Source organism: Polyodon spathula, chromosome 10, assembly GCF_017654505.1.
Source record: "Polyodon spathula isolate WHYD16114869_AA chromosome 10, ASM1765450v1, whole genome shotgun sequence".
Classification (NCBI taxonomy): Eukaryota; Metazoa; Chordata; class Actinopteri; order Acipenseriformes; family Polyodontidae; genus Polyodon; species Polyodon spathula.
In genome coordinates this window covers 17,022,625-17,038,543 of record NC_054543.1, presented here as the reverse complement: position 1 = coordinate 17,038,543, position 15,919 = coordinate 17,022,625, and the positions used below count along the sequence as shown (strand labels likewise).

At 35.0% G+C, this 15,919-nt stretch overlaps 1 protein-coding gene across 1 annotated transcript; it reads left to right on the top strand.

Annotated features, from left to right (window-relative positions):
- Nucleotides 1–1,657: 1,657 nt before the first annotated feature.
- LOC121322028 (cyclin-J-like) lies at nt 1,658–8,798 on the top strand. The gene is made up of 6 exons (XM_041261467.1): nt 1,658–1,848; nt 2,625–2,733; nt 4,288–4,498; nt 5,431–5,730; nt 6,106–6,265; nt 7,388–8,798. The coding sequence occupies exons 2-6, from the start codon at nt 2,665–2,667 to the stop codon at nt 7,773–7,775; spliced, it is 1,128 nt and encodes a 375-aa protein (XP_041117401.1). The 5' UTR covers nt 1,658–1,848; nt 2,625–2,664; the 3' UTR covers nt 7,776–8,798.
- Nucleotides 8,799–15,919: the final 7,121 nt, after the last annotated feature.

Here is a 15,919-nt window from a genome sequence, read left to right as displayed (position 1 = left end):
TTTTTTTTTTTTTCCGAATTATGTTTATTTCCGTTTTAACAAAAACGTTGAGTTACCGTAGCTAATATTAGATTAAATGTAAGATCTTTCAACAGTTATTAAACATTATATACCACTTACAGTGGACCACTAAATTAAAGCGATTTCAGCCTCTAAAACTGCCGGTAGATGCTCGTCTCGGGGGGTCCGAGTCATCCATCTTTCATTAGACTACCCAATGCCAAGCCCATATTCCACGAATTGGGCGGGAATGACAACTATAAGGCGACTTTTAATTCGATATTTTATTACGCGTTCTATTAATTTGTTCTTATTTCATTTTCACTGATCTGATTAGCTAATTTAGTAAGTATAATAATTTGAATCGCAACAGTACTAAATATTTGAAACGCATACAAATCACAAGGTACAGTATCTTATTTTAATCAAAGCAAGTGTCCGTTTTGCAAAATGTGACTGGATATCAGGAAAAAATAAATTAATCTCTTTTCATCTCATTTTCATCTCTTTTGTGAAAAAATCTAAATTTCATCACAATAAAAGAAGCAGCAGTGTAGGTTTGCAGGACAAATTACATACAGAATTTACAGAAAAACAGAAAAAAAGACGTGTGTTTAAAACGTTAAAAAAAGTCCTGAAACAGAAAGATGTTATTGATATAGTTAATTGTAAACTACTCGGTGTAATACAGAAACGACATGACACCTAGCTTGTATTTCCAAGTTCAGTAAATGGCTGCTTACAACAGAAAAAAATAATTATCATAACAATCATAAAAAAAAAAAAAAAACATGTATTATTGAAAGTAATCTGGTAACAAATGTTTCAACAGTCTTCTATAGTACAAGATGACGTAGAAACGTTCGCCACAACCATTTCTTTTGGTACAGTATTTGCTAACATCTACAGTTTCAAAGGAGGGACCACATTGTATAGGCTGATGAAAAATAGGCGGGGGAGTGGGGGTTAGGACGGAGACTATTTCACGATGGACCAAATTTCTCGTGACAACGGTAAATGCCACGTAATGTGTGAATAGTGAAAGATATAGGCTCGTGTACAATTAAACTTCTGCTTTTCATTTGTGGTATATTAATATGTTGACATATTATGCCCATTTCATATACTTTGTGTTCTAAATATTCGATAATGTATCAAATATAGCCATTAATAGAACTCGAACTGTTGTTAAAAAGCCAACAAGTCTAGATATTTTTATTAATATAAAACTCAATCCATAGCAGTCTTTAAAACCTATGTTAAATTTTGTGACTAGGGTCCAGTGTCACAACTTGTCTATGGAACGACTGTTGCCAATGGGATAGTGTATATATTTATTAGCACCTCCTAGTTTATCTACTGTAACCTAATCATATGTAACTTCTACTATTATCTGACACACCCAACAAATACTTAAATTAGTTACACAGTGTAACTGGGTTTATTTCTTGTTTTGAGATCCACTCCAGTACAGACATAAATAATATTTACAATCTACAGAAGCCTCATTGGTTCAATTCCAGTACACTATTCGTTTTCCTCGTGGGGTCTCAAACTTTTATCTTCCAGTGAACTAATGCGGACTTCAGTGAATCCCAAACAATGATTGGGTACCCTGGGATTGACGAGCAGTGTAAGGAATATCCGGATTGGTAAAACTGGCCAGCATGTGTTTCTTCGCTGTCTTTTGTATACAGATACTTTCCTCTTTAACAATGGATGAAACAAACTTTGTAGGCTGAATAAACTCAAACATAGAGCATTTACCTATTCCTCATACAGAAAAGAAAGAGCCATTTCCCGTTACCCTGTCCAGCTTTACACGCGTTAATGGTTTTTCTTTTAACGGTAAGTTTAAGCAGATTTGGATCTCTTATTTATATTACTAGTTTTATGTTGGACAGGGATCAACGGGGCTTTACCATGCCGATTACACCGGTGTTGAAAGACAGCTAGTCTTTGTTTCTGGTAATGATAATACTTGAAGGTTAATGAAAGTACTAGCATTATTATTACTATAGAGAATGAGAGCATACGTGTATCGGTCGACAGTACATCTGTTTCTTAGCGCAGTTTCACTATTGATGGGTATAGTGAATGATTGCAGTTGTCTTATGACATTTGTGTGTGTTAACTTTTGTATTCGGATTTTACACCACAATTGAATGAAAACGGTTGACGTGCAACATTCTTGAATTCAGTTTTGAAAAAGTTGTTGAAAGCTAGCTGATCGAGTACTACACGAAAGGGCAATACCTGCGAATTGCAATGACACAATTAATATAAATAATACGATTGGCCCTTACGTTTCACAGAAATGACATTGGCAACTGGTTGTTGCTTACTTACTAACCACCCAATCTAAAAAAAGTTAATTGGGTTAAGTGCATCGCCGCAACAAGTTTCAACTACATGAATTTAAACCCCTTTTATAAAACCCATATGAGTTGATTATAATTGTAACACACCGAGGGAATGCGTGTCTTGTAGATTCAGCACTTAACCAGGTATTTGCATTTAGACTAGAGGTTTGTGAGAATTGTTTGCTCCCTGTAGTTGAATCAAAGGGGGAAGGGAAGGGGGGGAACCATTGATATATCTAACGTGCTTACATTGCTGTTTAGTTACAGGCCACTTGCTGCGTTTTCTGACATCCTGTTAACAATGGAGCTGGAGGGGCAATGGTGGAAAGGACAGCTGGCTGCAGACATATACCAAGCTCTTCGTTACAAAGTATGTTAAAGCGATCAGTGATGTATACCATCACCTGTCCACATTAAATATGCGTTTGTTCTGTGTGCAAAGTATAATTTTAAATGGATATTTTGAGCTGTTGCATTAAACAAAAAAATCGAACTCTTCATTATCAAAGGTTATTAGTGTGTGTGTGTGTGTGTGTATGTGTGTGTGTGTGTATATATATATATAGTATATATATATATATATATATATATTATTAGAATTTTTTTTTTTTTTTCTGCAACAAATTGGCATTCATTTAAGGGGGCAATAAGCTCCTGAAATTCCATAGCTTGATTTTCACACTTCGGCGTAAACTAAGCACTTCACACCAGTTGGATAGCTCACAGAACAAGTCTGAACTGAGTGGTTAGGTGTGGCCGCACGGTGACGAATAGTTGTTTTATTTTGCATTTTGTTAAAACGCCCGTCGCTGTCGGAAACATCGGTTGTGTTAAAGAATGCTTCTTTTGTTTAAGCGGTTATTCGCTAAACGACGGAAACACACCTTACCCGTGTTGTGGACTGTGCAATGCATGATCTGCATCACTGTGGGCAAATTAACCTCAGGATAAGCTGGTCCGACACTGCAAAAAGTTAATCAAATTTAAATTTATTGATGTATTTGAAATCACGCAACCATGGCTTTGTAAAGGATATCAGTGTTTGCTATTGAGTCAGTGACGGCGCTAGGCATAAGTAGACTAATCAATTGCTTAGATCCCCGAGTAGTTCAACGGGGCCCCGATTCATGGTGATTTATTTTTTAACCATAATTGTACTCCTTTAAAAAAGCTTGTGTTTTGCAACCCTGAAACACAAATGTACCATCAGAACGAGACGGGCGTCTGGCTTTGCATAGAAACCTTATTTCTAAACCTAAGGACAACTTTATGAAAATAGGATGTGTTTGAGTTCACGTTAGGAAATAAGATTGACTGGTACACGAATCAAATATGTCTTCTCATAAAACTGATGATTTTATAAACAACACCGTTTGCTGTGACAGTAGGGTCTTCACAGGGTAGTACATGCACACTGTTAGCAGAACTGTGAAGCCAAGGCGATGGAGTCGAAAATTTGTATTGACACGATTAGAAAGTAGTTATTAATCCGAGTTGATAGAACGCAATTTCTGTCAATTTCCTAACAAGATGAACACGAATTTTAAACTTAAAAAAAAAAAAAAAAAAAAAAAAAAAACTTACAACGTACTCGGCACATCAGAGTTTCTCAACCTGGGGGGTCAGACAGTCTAGGGCGCACAAGCGTTCTGATAATGCAAAAATAATTGTAATTTAATAAAATACAAGTTTTCCAGTCTTAATGTGAATCTTACCATTGGGTTATTCATTGCTTTTTTTCTGTTGATACAGGGTTGGCTGCCGGTAATATTATATACCTTCTCTGTTAAATTGCATTCACACACTAAAAACGCATCCAGAATTTGTGATTTGCGTCTCCTGCACATGAGTGATTTAATTGAAATGCGTGTTTTATTCATGCGTTGCAATTGTCTAAGAGAAAACGAATCATGTGTTTTCGTAGGAGCTGAAAATGCCGTCCTACAAAGGCCAGTCACCTCAGCTGAACCTGAGACGCTATTTCGCAGACCTAATTGCCATTGTTAGCAATCGCTTCAGGCTCTGTCCACCAGCCAGGCACCTTGCTGTCTACCTACTGGACCTATTCATGGACCGATATGACATCTCAGTCCAACAGCTTCACGTGGTGGCCCTTTCCTGTCTGCTGTTAGCAAGTAAGTCTTTTTCTGAAAGGTGCATTTTAATAAGACTGTTTGTTTATAAAGCAATGTTTGTGGGTGGGGTGGGGTGAGGGAGCGATAACATCATACTTTGCTACAAAATGGCAAGTGTAGGTTTTTGAAAAATGGTTTATGCAGGCTAGAACTTGTGTTTAATAAACGAATTGAAAACATCTGAAATCATTAAAAAAATAACTTATTTATATGAATACTTTCAGCACTAAGTAACTTTATAGAAGTAACTCAGAAGCTGCGAACAATAAAAAAAAAAAAAAAAAAAATCCCAAAACAAGTATGTTAGTTCCATACATATTAACAGTATGCACTGAGCAAGAATTAACAATTCAGTGTTTAAGCTCAATATGAGGTATGTAGACAGATAGATGAACAGACAGCCATTTCCATATATCCCTAGAAAATAACTCTTATGCGTCTTAATGTTTGTATCAAGTTTCATGGTAATTTGATTGAGATTCTCCACATATGCAAAAATATGGAAAACATTTGTATGTATGACTGCCTCCACTATGTCCCCCTTCTCAAGGGATTTAATCTCCAGAGGGAGATGAGAATGCAGTTTGAATCACATTTAAATATTCATGCCAATAGTGATTTAATAAGGAGATTCAGTAACACAAATATTAATCTTTGAAGCAGTAAACTGCTTTCAGAGTTTCATCAAAGTGAATACAATTATTGAAAATGGAAAAGTTCAACTAAAAAAATGAAGCAGAAGCTAATTGAAGGTAGTGTAATGCATTTTAAATTATTCAGGACAACACATTTCATTTTTTGTGTAATAGTCTAATTTGATGGGTTCATCATTTTAAAAGACTAACAATAATGTTTCCAGTAGCCGATTGCACATGATCTTGCTTGTATTATACGTCATGGTTTTCCACATTTTATTCTTTGATATATTCAAGGTAAATTTGAAGACAAAGAGGATCGCGTGCCAAAACTTGAACAACTCAATAGCCTGGGATGCATGACCAACATGAATTTGGTGTTGACCAAACAAAGCCTGTTACACATGGAGCTGTTGCTGCTGGAGACATTTCAATGGAACCTGTATCTGCCAACTGCTGCCCACTTTATTGACTACTACTTATCGATTGCTGTTCACGAGACTGATCTCCACGAAGGCTGGCCCATGGCTTGTTCGGAGAAAACAAGATTATACATGGCAAAATATGCTGATTATTTCCTGGAAGTGTCATTGCAAGGTAAGTTCTAGAAGCTGTGCTATGTAACATGATTGTACAAAAAAATGAAAAATGGATCATCTAATGGTGTTACTGATTTGCATGGTACAGATGGTAGCAGGTATAAAAGTTCGAGCCACAGCTGATGACATGCCTCAAAGCAGACAGCTGTCTGAATTCAAATGAGTTATGATAGTCGAGTAACCTATTAGTGAGGCAAGCCCTGAACAGATAAGTGCACTGTGTAAATAGAACAAGATGCTGTTCAAGACAAGTCTTGTACAGGATCTAAACTGTCATCCAATCTCGGCAATAAATAAGACAGACACCCTTCTAGCTTGTTATTAATTCCGTGATTAAGCAGTTTGTCATGTATTTATTTTTTTCTTCCACCAGATCATGTGTTCTTAAACTATTCTCCTTCGCTAGTCTCTGCTGCGTGTATAGCTTCCTCTAGAGTTATACTTCGGCTTTCACCTACGTGGCCAACTCGACTGCATCGCCTTTCAGCTTACTCTTGGGATCTTCTTATACCGTGTGTGGAGCGTCTGTTACTGTACGTAAGGGTTTGGTATCCACTATTCTAGAAAGCCTTTAGAAGATAGCAATTGATGTGTGTTGAATTTTAAACTTTGAGCTATAAGGCCTTGTCAGTGTTTTGGACCAACTTGATCAAATTATTCTCATTCTTGAACATGACCAAATAAATATTGAATACATTTACAGGTGCCAAATGTGAAGTGAATATCTCAGAATATTTGGAGAACAAAAAAAAAAAAACATGACAGCCATATGAAGTTTAAGTCAGTGTTCAAAGCACCAACACATTTCACTATAGGAGTTTTAAACAACTGTATTCTGAGATGGGTGTGGTGCATTTACTAAACCAGCGTACATACATGCAGTGGGTCTTCGTAACAGCAAAATATATTAATGTATAGGTAAAATCAAAAGTTTCAGATTATACCCATAAGCATTCTTGAAGTCAATGATGAGTGCATACGGGTCCACATTTTGAGTGAGTAGCGATAGTTTCAGTTGTGACGGGTATGAGGTACGAACTGTAGACCAAGCTGTGATTTATCTTTTTGCATGCTTCTTGGCATTCAGTCTTGAAGCCTTTTGATGTGGTAGTGTATAATAACAAGATACAATGGGGAAATGACAAATGTAGGCTGTAACTCGTAATTCTTCTTGGTACTCTAATTTTATTTTCAATAATGAGTTTGGATTATTGTATTTTGGCTTGAGAGGGAAGGAAAGATGTAGATAACAACTGGTCGAGAGCAGGGGTCTCCAACCCTGTTCCTGGAGAGCCAGTGTCCCTCCTGTTTTTTGTTCTAACTGTATGCTAAATTAATTAATTGGACAATTAAGCTTCTAATAAGCAGTTAGTTGGTCCAATTAAGTAATTTAAGGTACAGTTGGAACAAAAACCAGGACTAGGGATGGAGACAACTGGTCTAGAGGATAGATGCATGTTTGTTTATAGAAATACACACTTTATGAAATATTACTCTTGTTGAAAAAGCAACATTTTAACAAAACTTCATGCAATTTGGAAATGTTTAACTTGTATCTTGGTAGTTTCAATACCATTGATTGTTTTATTCCTATTGGCAAATCTGTATATGCTATTGCTTAAACAGACCCTGTGCTGTTTTTTATCCTATTTTAGTGCACATGATAATGACGTCAAAGAAGCGAACAAGCAAAAATGCCAACAGCCAAGTCCCCAGTCTGGTCAGACTGTGTACCAGACACACACCCAGCTGAATGCACTGCCTCAGATACAGCCGCATGTCTCACCGTTCCTGCGCCAGCAGCAGCTTCCATATCCACAGCAGAACTGCCAACCAATCCTTTCAACTGGACATATGCCATCATACACAATACGGTCCCATCCTTCGAGTTTACAAGCCAGCATTCATCCTCATGGGCATGTACAAGCAGTAGCTGGCATGACGCTCCAAAACTCGCTGGATGTGAAGGTCAGTGCCCCCTACAACAGGGGCTTCCAAGTAAATGGACACTACACCTGTGCAGCACCTTGCTTTGACAGGTGATCAATGGCTCTCCTACAAAGACACCATAAAGGGGAGGAGATGGGGCAGATGAAGTAAGTGATGCCATTTTTTGATAAATAATTTTTTTCCAAGAATATTTGGGGAGGATGTTGAAGCCAAACTAAGGATGGCTTTGCTTGAACTGTGATCTAGTTAATGCAACTGTAAGAATGTTACCAAACAGATTTTTTTTTCTTTGAGAAAAACATCCAAATTCTTGAGCACTGTATTTTTTTCCCATGGAGTAAGAAGTTAATTTGAACAGTTTGTGCAATATTCCTAAAGTATTTGAATTATGGATTATAAGCTATATTCTTTTTATTTCTCCAATGTAAGCAATAACGTGCCTCAGACCTTTTTTTAACAGGGATTATACAATTTTAAAATGAATGTCTGCAGATTGAGATTGGGGAAACATATTGGTTCAGGCATTATACTGTAAATGGCTATCCAAGTTTTGAAAAATGTGAATGTTGAATAAGGTGTTTAGGTTGAAAATATGGTCTACCAGTCTTTAGATGTATTAGTTTCTAAAAAGCAACTTGCGCAGTGACATCAAAATAGGTCCTCATAACCAAAAGTTGTGTTCATTAAAGAAGCTACCTCAATACACCAATGAATATAGGGCTTTTGAAAAAATGTCCTGTTTTTGGATTCAGTATTGGTATGTGTATTTATTGTTTCTTCTTTTCTTGAAGTTTAGGTGTTAATACAACCTTGCCTTTTATGTTTCGGCTTTCATTAGGAGTTTTTTGCTACATGTAAGTATAGCACCAGGATTACTTTTTTTTAAATACAGTTTAGACATACTTGTAGACTTTGCCTTACAAAAACACTACCTCTACAATGACGCTAATTTTTGTCTGTACTAAAATTTTTTTTTTTTTGTGCAATTTAGAAGAAACAATTTGTTAAATGTATTTATGCACCATATGTCTATATTAACAACACTGTATCTGTGGTTTCTGATGAAAAATCCAAGAGTTTCAAGTTTTTGTACATGCATGTTTCTGAACATGGACATCCTCAGTGAGTGCTGTGCACTTTTTAAAAAAATATAAATAAATGCAAACTTTGGCAAGACTTTGTTTTTGTATATTTTCCATGTGTTGGGAAAACAAGAAAACTATTGTATAAAAAAAAAAAGTATTGAAATGTTTAATTTAATTTGCTAAAAGGAGAATGATACAGGAAGCACGGTTTCTAGTTCCATTACCTGCTCTTCTAAAACAGTACAAAAAAACCCACCTGGGTTACGTTCCAGCCTTGGAAGAATGTGTTGGAATACTACAGTGCACTGGCAGTGCCATCCTGTGGGGTGGTGGGATCTCCATTCCATCAGTTTCATTTTTAATATTTTTTTCAATTCTGTAGAAATTATTATTTCCATATTGGGAAAGGTAAGACTGAAGTTGTTTTTTTGCAGCTACTGTATATTGAAGTGTAATCTCGCCAAAATAATGAATCTGGGTTAAACTGAAACAAAGAATGATGTTGCATTTGTATATGAATATGAAAGTGTATGAATGCATGCCGAGCTATGTCTGATTAAACACTATTAATTTAACTGGGTTGTATTAAATATAGAAACTATAACTGTAGAGCTATTTAGGATTAAAAAAAAAAAAAAGCTTAATGTAGTATAGGCACTGTTATATATTGTGGGTTACACATCCCTAAAGTATTCTTAAGGATACATTCCAACATTTTCCTTATTAATCTACATTAGAAACCTCAGAACTTCCATATACCAATATGAAGGCTCCATTCCATGGAGTTACTACCTGGGAGATGATCACAGAACACTGAGCTCCTTCTTTCCCTGGTCAACCAGCAGACAGCAACGTCAGTAACACTTTAATTTAGGGATCCGATATAAGTGATTATAAACATTTTATTAATTGCTATTAACAATTATATAATATGATTAGAAACAATAAGAGTAGTATTATATACTTTTGTCATTGTTTTTTGCACTATTTTTTATAATCGCTTATAACGGATATAGTCCGTCTGTCTTTTCAAGTCTGTTTGTCTTCCTAGCCCTGTAGGTCTGTCTCGCCAATTGTATGGGGCTGCTTTGTTTTTGCAATACAGTTATTATACACTTTTGCCATTGTTTTGCTATTGTTTATAACCACTTAACATATCCCTAAACTAAAGTGTTACTGTAATGTCCTCTAACCGGGGTTATATTAAATAATTTATCATAAGCACTCTTATGTTCATTCTGTGTTTAACAAATTATATGATCCAAGTCTAAGAACAACTTGCCTACCAGTTGCTATGTAATGCAAGGGGTACAAAGGATGGAAAATCAGCAGGGAATTGAACCATATCTAAAGAGTAATCAGTTGGAACGCATATAACAGGTTTTGACATTTTTACAGAATTAAGTGTATAATAAGTGTTAAACAGATGTACGGTGACTCGCTGAGTAAAAATAAAAATATTTACTCACTGAGGAAACGGAAAAAAATGTGTCAATCACAAGATAAATTATCTATTTGTTATCAGTATAAACCACAGATGTCTGTCTTTGAAGTGCTAATTTAGCTGCCTATATTTGTGTTTTTATGCTATGTATGCAAATATTTTGGTAGAATGTGTAGGTTGAAAACTCAACTATACCTGATCTGTAATGTAATTATTTTGACCCCAATCTTATCCCAGCAATGCACAGCTTTACTTACATTGTGTTCATTGATTAAGCAATCAGCAGTCTGCAGTGAACAAAATACATCACACTTATGATAACATTAAAATAAACAGGATTGTCTTACAGAATAAACTACACCGTGTAATAAATTTATTTATTTTTTGTTCCTGGGTAGTAAGTTTTATTTCATAATTGCTTATGCCTCAAAAGTATAGAAAATGGCTATTATTCCCCACAAACTTTGCTTTTGTGACCAGGACAGTGATATTTTGAAATATCACTATTTCCAATGAGAAAACGGGCGCTTTTGTTTTTAAATTTACAGTATAATCGTAAATCTCAAAAAACTACTCACTTCTAAATCTTTTGTAGTCATTTTTGTATTACTTTGGTATAAATACATGTTAATTTGGATTCATATGTTGTTTTTTTCTGACTTTACGTGAACGAAAAGACACAAAAGCACAGGTTTTCTCATTGGAAATAGTGATATTTTGAAATATCACTGTCCTGGTCACAAAAGCAAAGTTTGTGGGGAATAATAGCCATTTTCTATACTGTTGAGGCATAAGCAATTAGGAAATAACACTTACTACCCAGGAATAAAAATTGTGTTACATAGTGCTATCAATGATTTATAATTTATAAATGATGTCCTTTTGCATTAAGTTAGTTATTGTAATAGAGGTTAAATGACTTGCTCAGGGTCACACGCAGAAATGGGCTAGATCCTGGTAACAGGCCCCTTTCTTTAACACTGGACAACTTAGCCTCCATATCACAAAAGAAACACAACACTCGGGTCTAATGGATTTAATCAAATATTTTAAACAAAATATCAAACAAAATCACAGAAAATGTGAACATAAATACAGATCAAAGAATTCTGATATGTTTCATACTGAAAACTTGACACAGTGTCAAAATGAAAACATTACAAAGTTAGTGTCGGGTATGACCTCCCTGAGCATTGCCTCACCCTGTGTGATGCACCTGGCTGCGGGAACGTTAAGATCATTAAAATATAGATATAACAGTTTTTCTGCAGTCTATACTGGTGGTAAATAAGAAGACATTTGAATTTAAAGACATTAAGATAGACTTCTAGTCCAAACATTTTACTACATTCCTTTTAGTTTTAAAATTTAGATGATAAATGAGACACATCAATAAACATGTGATTCAACTTACATAATTAAACGTTGAGAAGGACTTCTAGTCCAAACATTTTACTACTTTTTTTGTAGTATTACTATGGTGCATTTGAAGATATTACATCATATCTAACATACTAACAAGACAGAGGTTCCTAGGAGCAGTCATGTTTTTTTGCCCATATAAAGGAAATAGTTGAATAAGAACTGCCACCCCTGATTTGGTTCCAACAGCAAACTCAATGCATTGCTGAAAATATATAACAAACTAATAATAGTAATAGATGTGCTTTTGTGCATTACAATGTTTAGAATGTAAAAATAACACAATCCGTAAATCTTACCTGTTTTGCACTTTCATTAACTACATTTCTCAAATATGCAGTTTTGAAAGAAATGCATGTTTTACAAAACATGATATCTGTTACTATTTCAGATTAAAGAAAGCTCTCAGTTTCCATACCTTATTCTCAGGAAGGCTGCTACACGTCTTCTGGGTCAAAGCAACGTTACTGGCTGAAAGCATGTCAAGTCAATAGGGGAAGCAACTTGATAGTTTATGGCAGGAAAAAAGCCATTGAAGGTTATGGGGACAATTTCATCCTCCAGGTAAAATGACCAAGCATGTGCAACAATTATTGAAAGATGGTTTGAAACAGTTTTGAGACTTGTATAACAAAAGAAGTTCACAACAGGTAATATTTAAATTGGGTTTTATATTAAGTTAGTTGAGCAGTTTATTATGTAGCATGCATTTACCATGTTTAGGTATTTGTCAAACTTTGCCTTGATTTACAGAAACTTCAATGTGATCATGTCAAGGGTCTTTAAAAAAAAAAAACCCTTAGTCTAATAACAAGGGCATTTATGCTGTGTGTCATGTGTGTTTGTAAGAAAATGTACTGTTTAATATTTTTGGAATAATCCAAATCTCTTAATACTTTAAATTCACATAAACAGAAAAGAAAACTACCTCCGATTTCACAATCATCTCCAACATCAACAGTGTATTGAAGTAAGGGAATCAGAGACACAAATCTAGCCATGAGCTCCTGAGAGACAGGATCAAGTTTAGATCTAGATCTTATTGCTAGTTTCAAGTGACATTATAAAAACATATGTTGTACTATAAAACAAGACCAGTACTATACAAAAAACAACTATTAAAAGGTTAACAATCACTCACAAGGCAAATCTATATAATTTCTTTACTAAAAATATAGGTAAACACAAAAAAGGATTCTGTAAAGAAGGCTATTGTCTTAATACTGTTAAATGAATACAGATCTTTATCTAATGTGTACAATACACAATGGGGCCTATTCAACTGGTCTAAACAATGGAGTATCATTTTTTTTAAAAAAAAGGTTCTTTTTTTGAAACCAGCATAGTAGTACACCCGAGTCTCTTTTGATTTTTAAAAAATACCTGAGTGGGTCCTATTTCAAATCATTTTAATGAGGGTGGCATTTAGACCTGTAGTTAAATTCAATATGTTACACTGCACATGTATTGTATTGTATAGACTGCTGATACGTATTCAGACCATTAGAGCACGCACTTAGCCTGTTGTATTCTAGAGAAAACCCAGATCACACCACATTGCGTTTCTACAGTGCTCAATATCAGTACTGTTGATGTCACCTGCTTTAAAAAATCGTAAGTGAGATATCTCGACAGAGACGACTCGTGGCTTGAAAAACTGGTGGGGCAGCACCCCCCCCCCCCCCCCCCCCCCCCAAAAAAAAAAAAAAAAAACAGATAAGAGAAACCGTGCTCAAATCCAATGCACGATTTTAACAATTATCTTTCTAACATTACCAGATATTTTATCACAGTTATAAACCAGATTGTCACAATCATGAGAGCTGCAAACAACACTTTACAGGCAACGAAGTATCGTCACACTCTTGTGCTGTTAATAACATTCTGAACTACAGAAGTCAGGTTCGGTTTCTGTAGCACATATTTTCACTGACTGACATAAAATAAACTGCGCACTTACATATTTTCTACCCACTTATGAAAAACATATTTTAAAAATATATTTTTTTATTTTTAAATAATAAACCCTGGCAGCAGGGTCTTAACCAGGATTTTATTTCTGGAGGGGATGAAAATGGTAACCTTAAGGTGAGTAATCACAGTGATGCAACTGGCAACCTGATTTCTTATTTGTGCATTGACAGTTCATTTTTGAAAAATAAAGAACAATCTTTTTTTTTTTTTTTTTTTTTTTTTAACATTAGACCAAATAAACTGTTGTGCAAAATAGTTCAGTTTAGAACACTTCTGATTAAAAATAAAAAAAGGAAATACAAAGCAAAGTACTTGAACTTTTAACATGTGCATGAGATTTCAATTTCACATTATGATAATAAATTTAAATAACTATATATAATTTCATTCATACTTATGGTTGTTCTTTTTTTTTAACTAACATTTTGTGTTCAAAGCAAAGCAAACCACTTTATTTAATCTCACAAATCCTGACTAATTTAATTACCATTTGAATGGCACAGGACTGCTGGTGGTAGCTGCTAGCTTGTTATCTTCAGACGGTTCATCAACAGTTTTCTGCCATTTAGACCAAAATAAATAGCAATTTTTTAATTATTTTTTTCCTTTCCCCTACCGCTGTCAGGTCAAAACAACGTGGTAGTGAAAATGTTATTTTATTATTGGATAACACCAGCAATGGAACTTGACAGAGAACCAAGGACTGTAACTGTGTACCAAATGTGATATCACAATTCCAAAGTTTGCAGTCTGAATCATTGAATGGGGCAGGTAAAAACAAAGTGACAGGGAAATGGTTCACTTTCTTGAAAGTTGACCTTGAGAGACATAAAATGTATTTGTTTACTGAATATGAAGTCAACGTTAGGTCTATCATCCAGCAACCAAAAAGTCACATGACAATAATATAGAAGTCACAGGTCAAAGTGAAGGGCGGTGTTAGATTCCACCCAAGGAGTTTCCACAACATTGAAAATATGACGTTGGCATTTCAAATGATATATTATAGCTGGTTTACATATATTTAGTACATGCACAGCATATTTTATTATATGCATTTTATTTCAGAACTGAGCAGTTAATGTAAGACGGTGCTATAATGTTACAAATGTTTTAAACATACCTCCTGTGCATCAATGGCAATTTCATCAAACACATTAATAAATATTTTGACCTTGACTTGGACAAGCCTGAATAGCTGTAATATCCTCCCACTGATCAAACAAAAAAACATAGACAATATAGATTACTTACCATGCCTTACATTTAAAGTGCAATTAAAAAAACTATTTAACCTGTATGCTCAAAAAAACTTTCTTAGTGTCTACTCTCAGGAATCACAATCACACACAAATAATAGTGATAAACCATTATAATACCAGTGTATCAGTCTGCAGGATTTATAACAGCACAATGAACAGACTTAGGCATACCAGCTATGGTAACGCAATGGACTTGACCAATTATAGTACAGCAGTACTACAGTATGGTACTGCAATGTAATGCTGGTGTGTAGTGGTTCATATCAAAAGGTTGAAACAGCAACATGCTATACTGTGTTACCATTCTACAAATGGCTTGTATCATTTTAGATGTCTTTACATTGCCATTGTAGTGCCAAAGCACTTCCATTGAAGATCTCTTGGTAAGGTCTATATTAAAGTAGAATACAGAAACACACACCATGCAGAATCTATAGTTTCATCAAATCAGTAAACTTACTGTAATCTAACTTTAAAGGGGTATCATGTGACAAAAAAATGTTACTCAAAGTGCCTTTACTATGGTACAAGTAAATTAATATTTTCAAGTGCTTCAGTGGGCCACATTTCAGATGAAAATCAACAAACTGACATTTCGCTTTTGTAAAAGCGTTGTTTAAGGTAATTCTAGAAAATTAAATGTCAAATCTGTTTTGCACTTCAATTAACTACATAGGTCTCAAAGTGCAGTTGTTTTTTTTTTTTTGGGGGGGGGGGGGTGCATGTTATAGCACAGGGGTACTGTCATTTTAAAACATGACACCTCAGTGTCTTTTGGGTCAATGCATATTACTAGTGGAAAGCATGTCACTCAATAGAGGAAGAAACCGGTTGCTTAATGACAAGAAAATAAGCCATTGATGGTGTGAGGACAATTTTACCCTCCAAGTGAAGTGACCGATTGTAGGAGGAAACATACTTGAAATCCAATCTGTGATCCAGTTGTACGATCCAGCGATTGCTGAAATTCAACTTTTACAAATGGCTGTACTGGAACCTGGTGAGTGTTCTAGATACAGTGGCACAAATGTTTTAACAATTTGAATTAAA

Coding starts and splice junctions, on each gene's coding strand:
- LOC121322028 (XM_041261467.1), top strand. CDS start 2,665: ATGGAGCTGGAGGGGCAATGGTGGAAAGGACAGCTGGCTGCAGACATA. Junction 2,734..4,287: donor ACCAAGCTCTTCGTTACAAA/GTATGTTAAAGC, acceptor GTGTTTTCGTAG/GAGCTGAAAATGCCGTCCTA. Junction 6,266..7,387: donor TGTGTGGAGCGTCTGTTACT/GTACGTAAGGGT, acceptor ATCCTATTTTAG/TGCACATGATAATGACGTCA.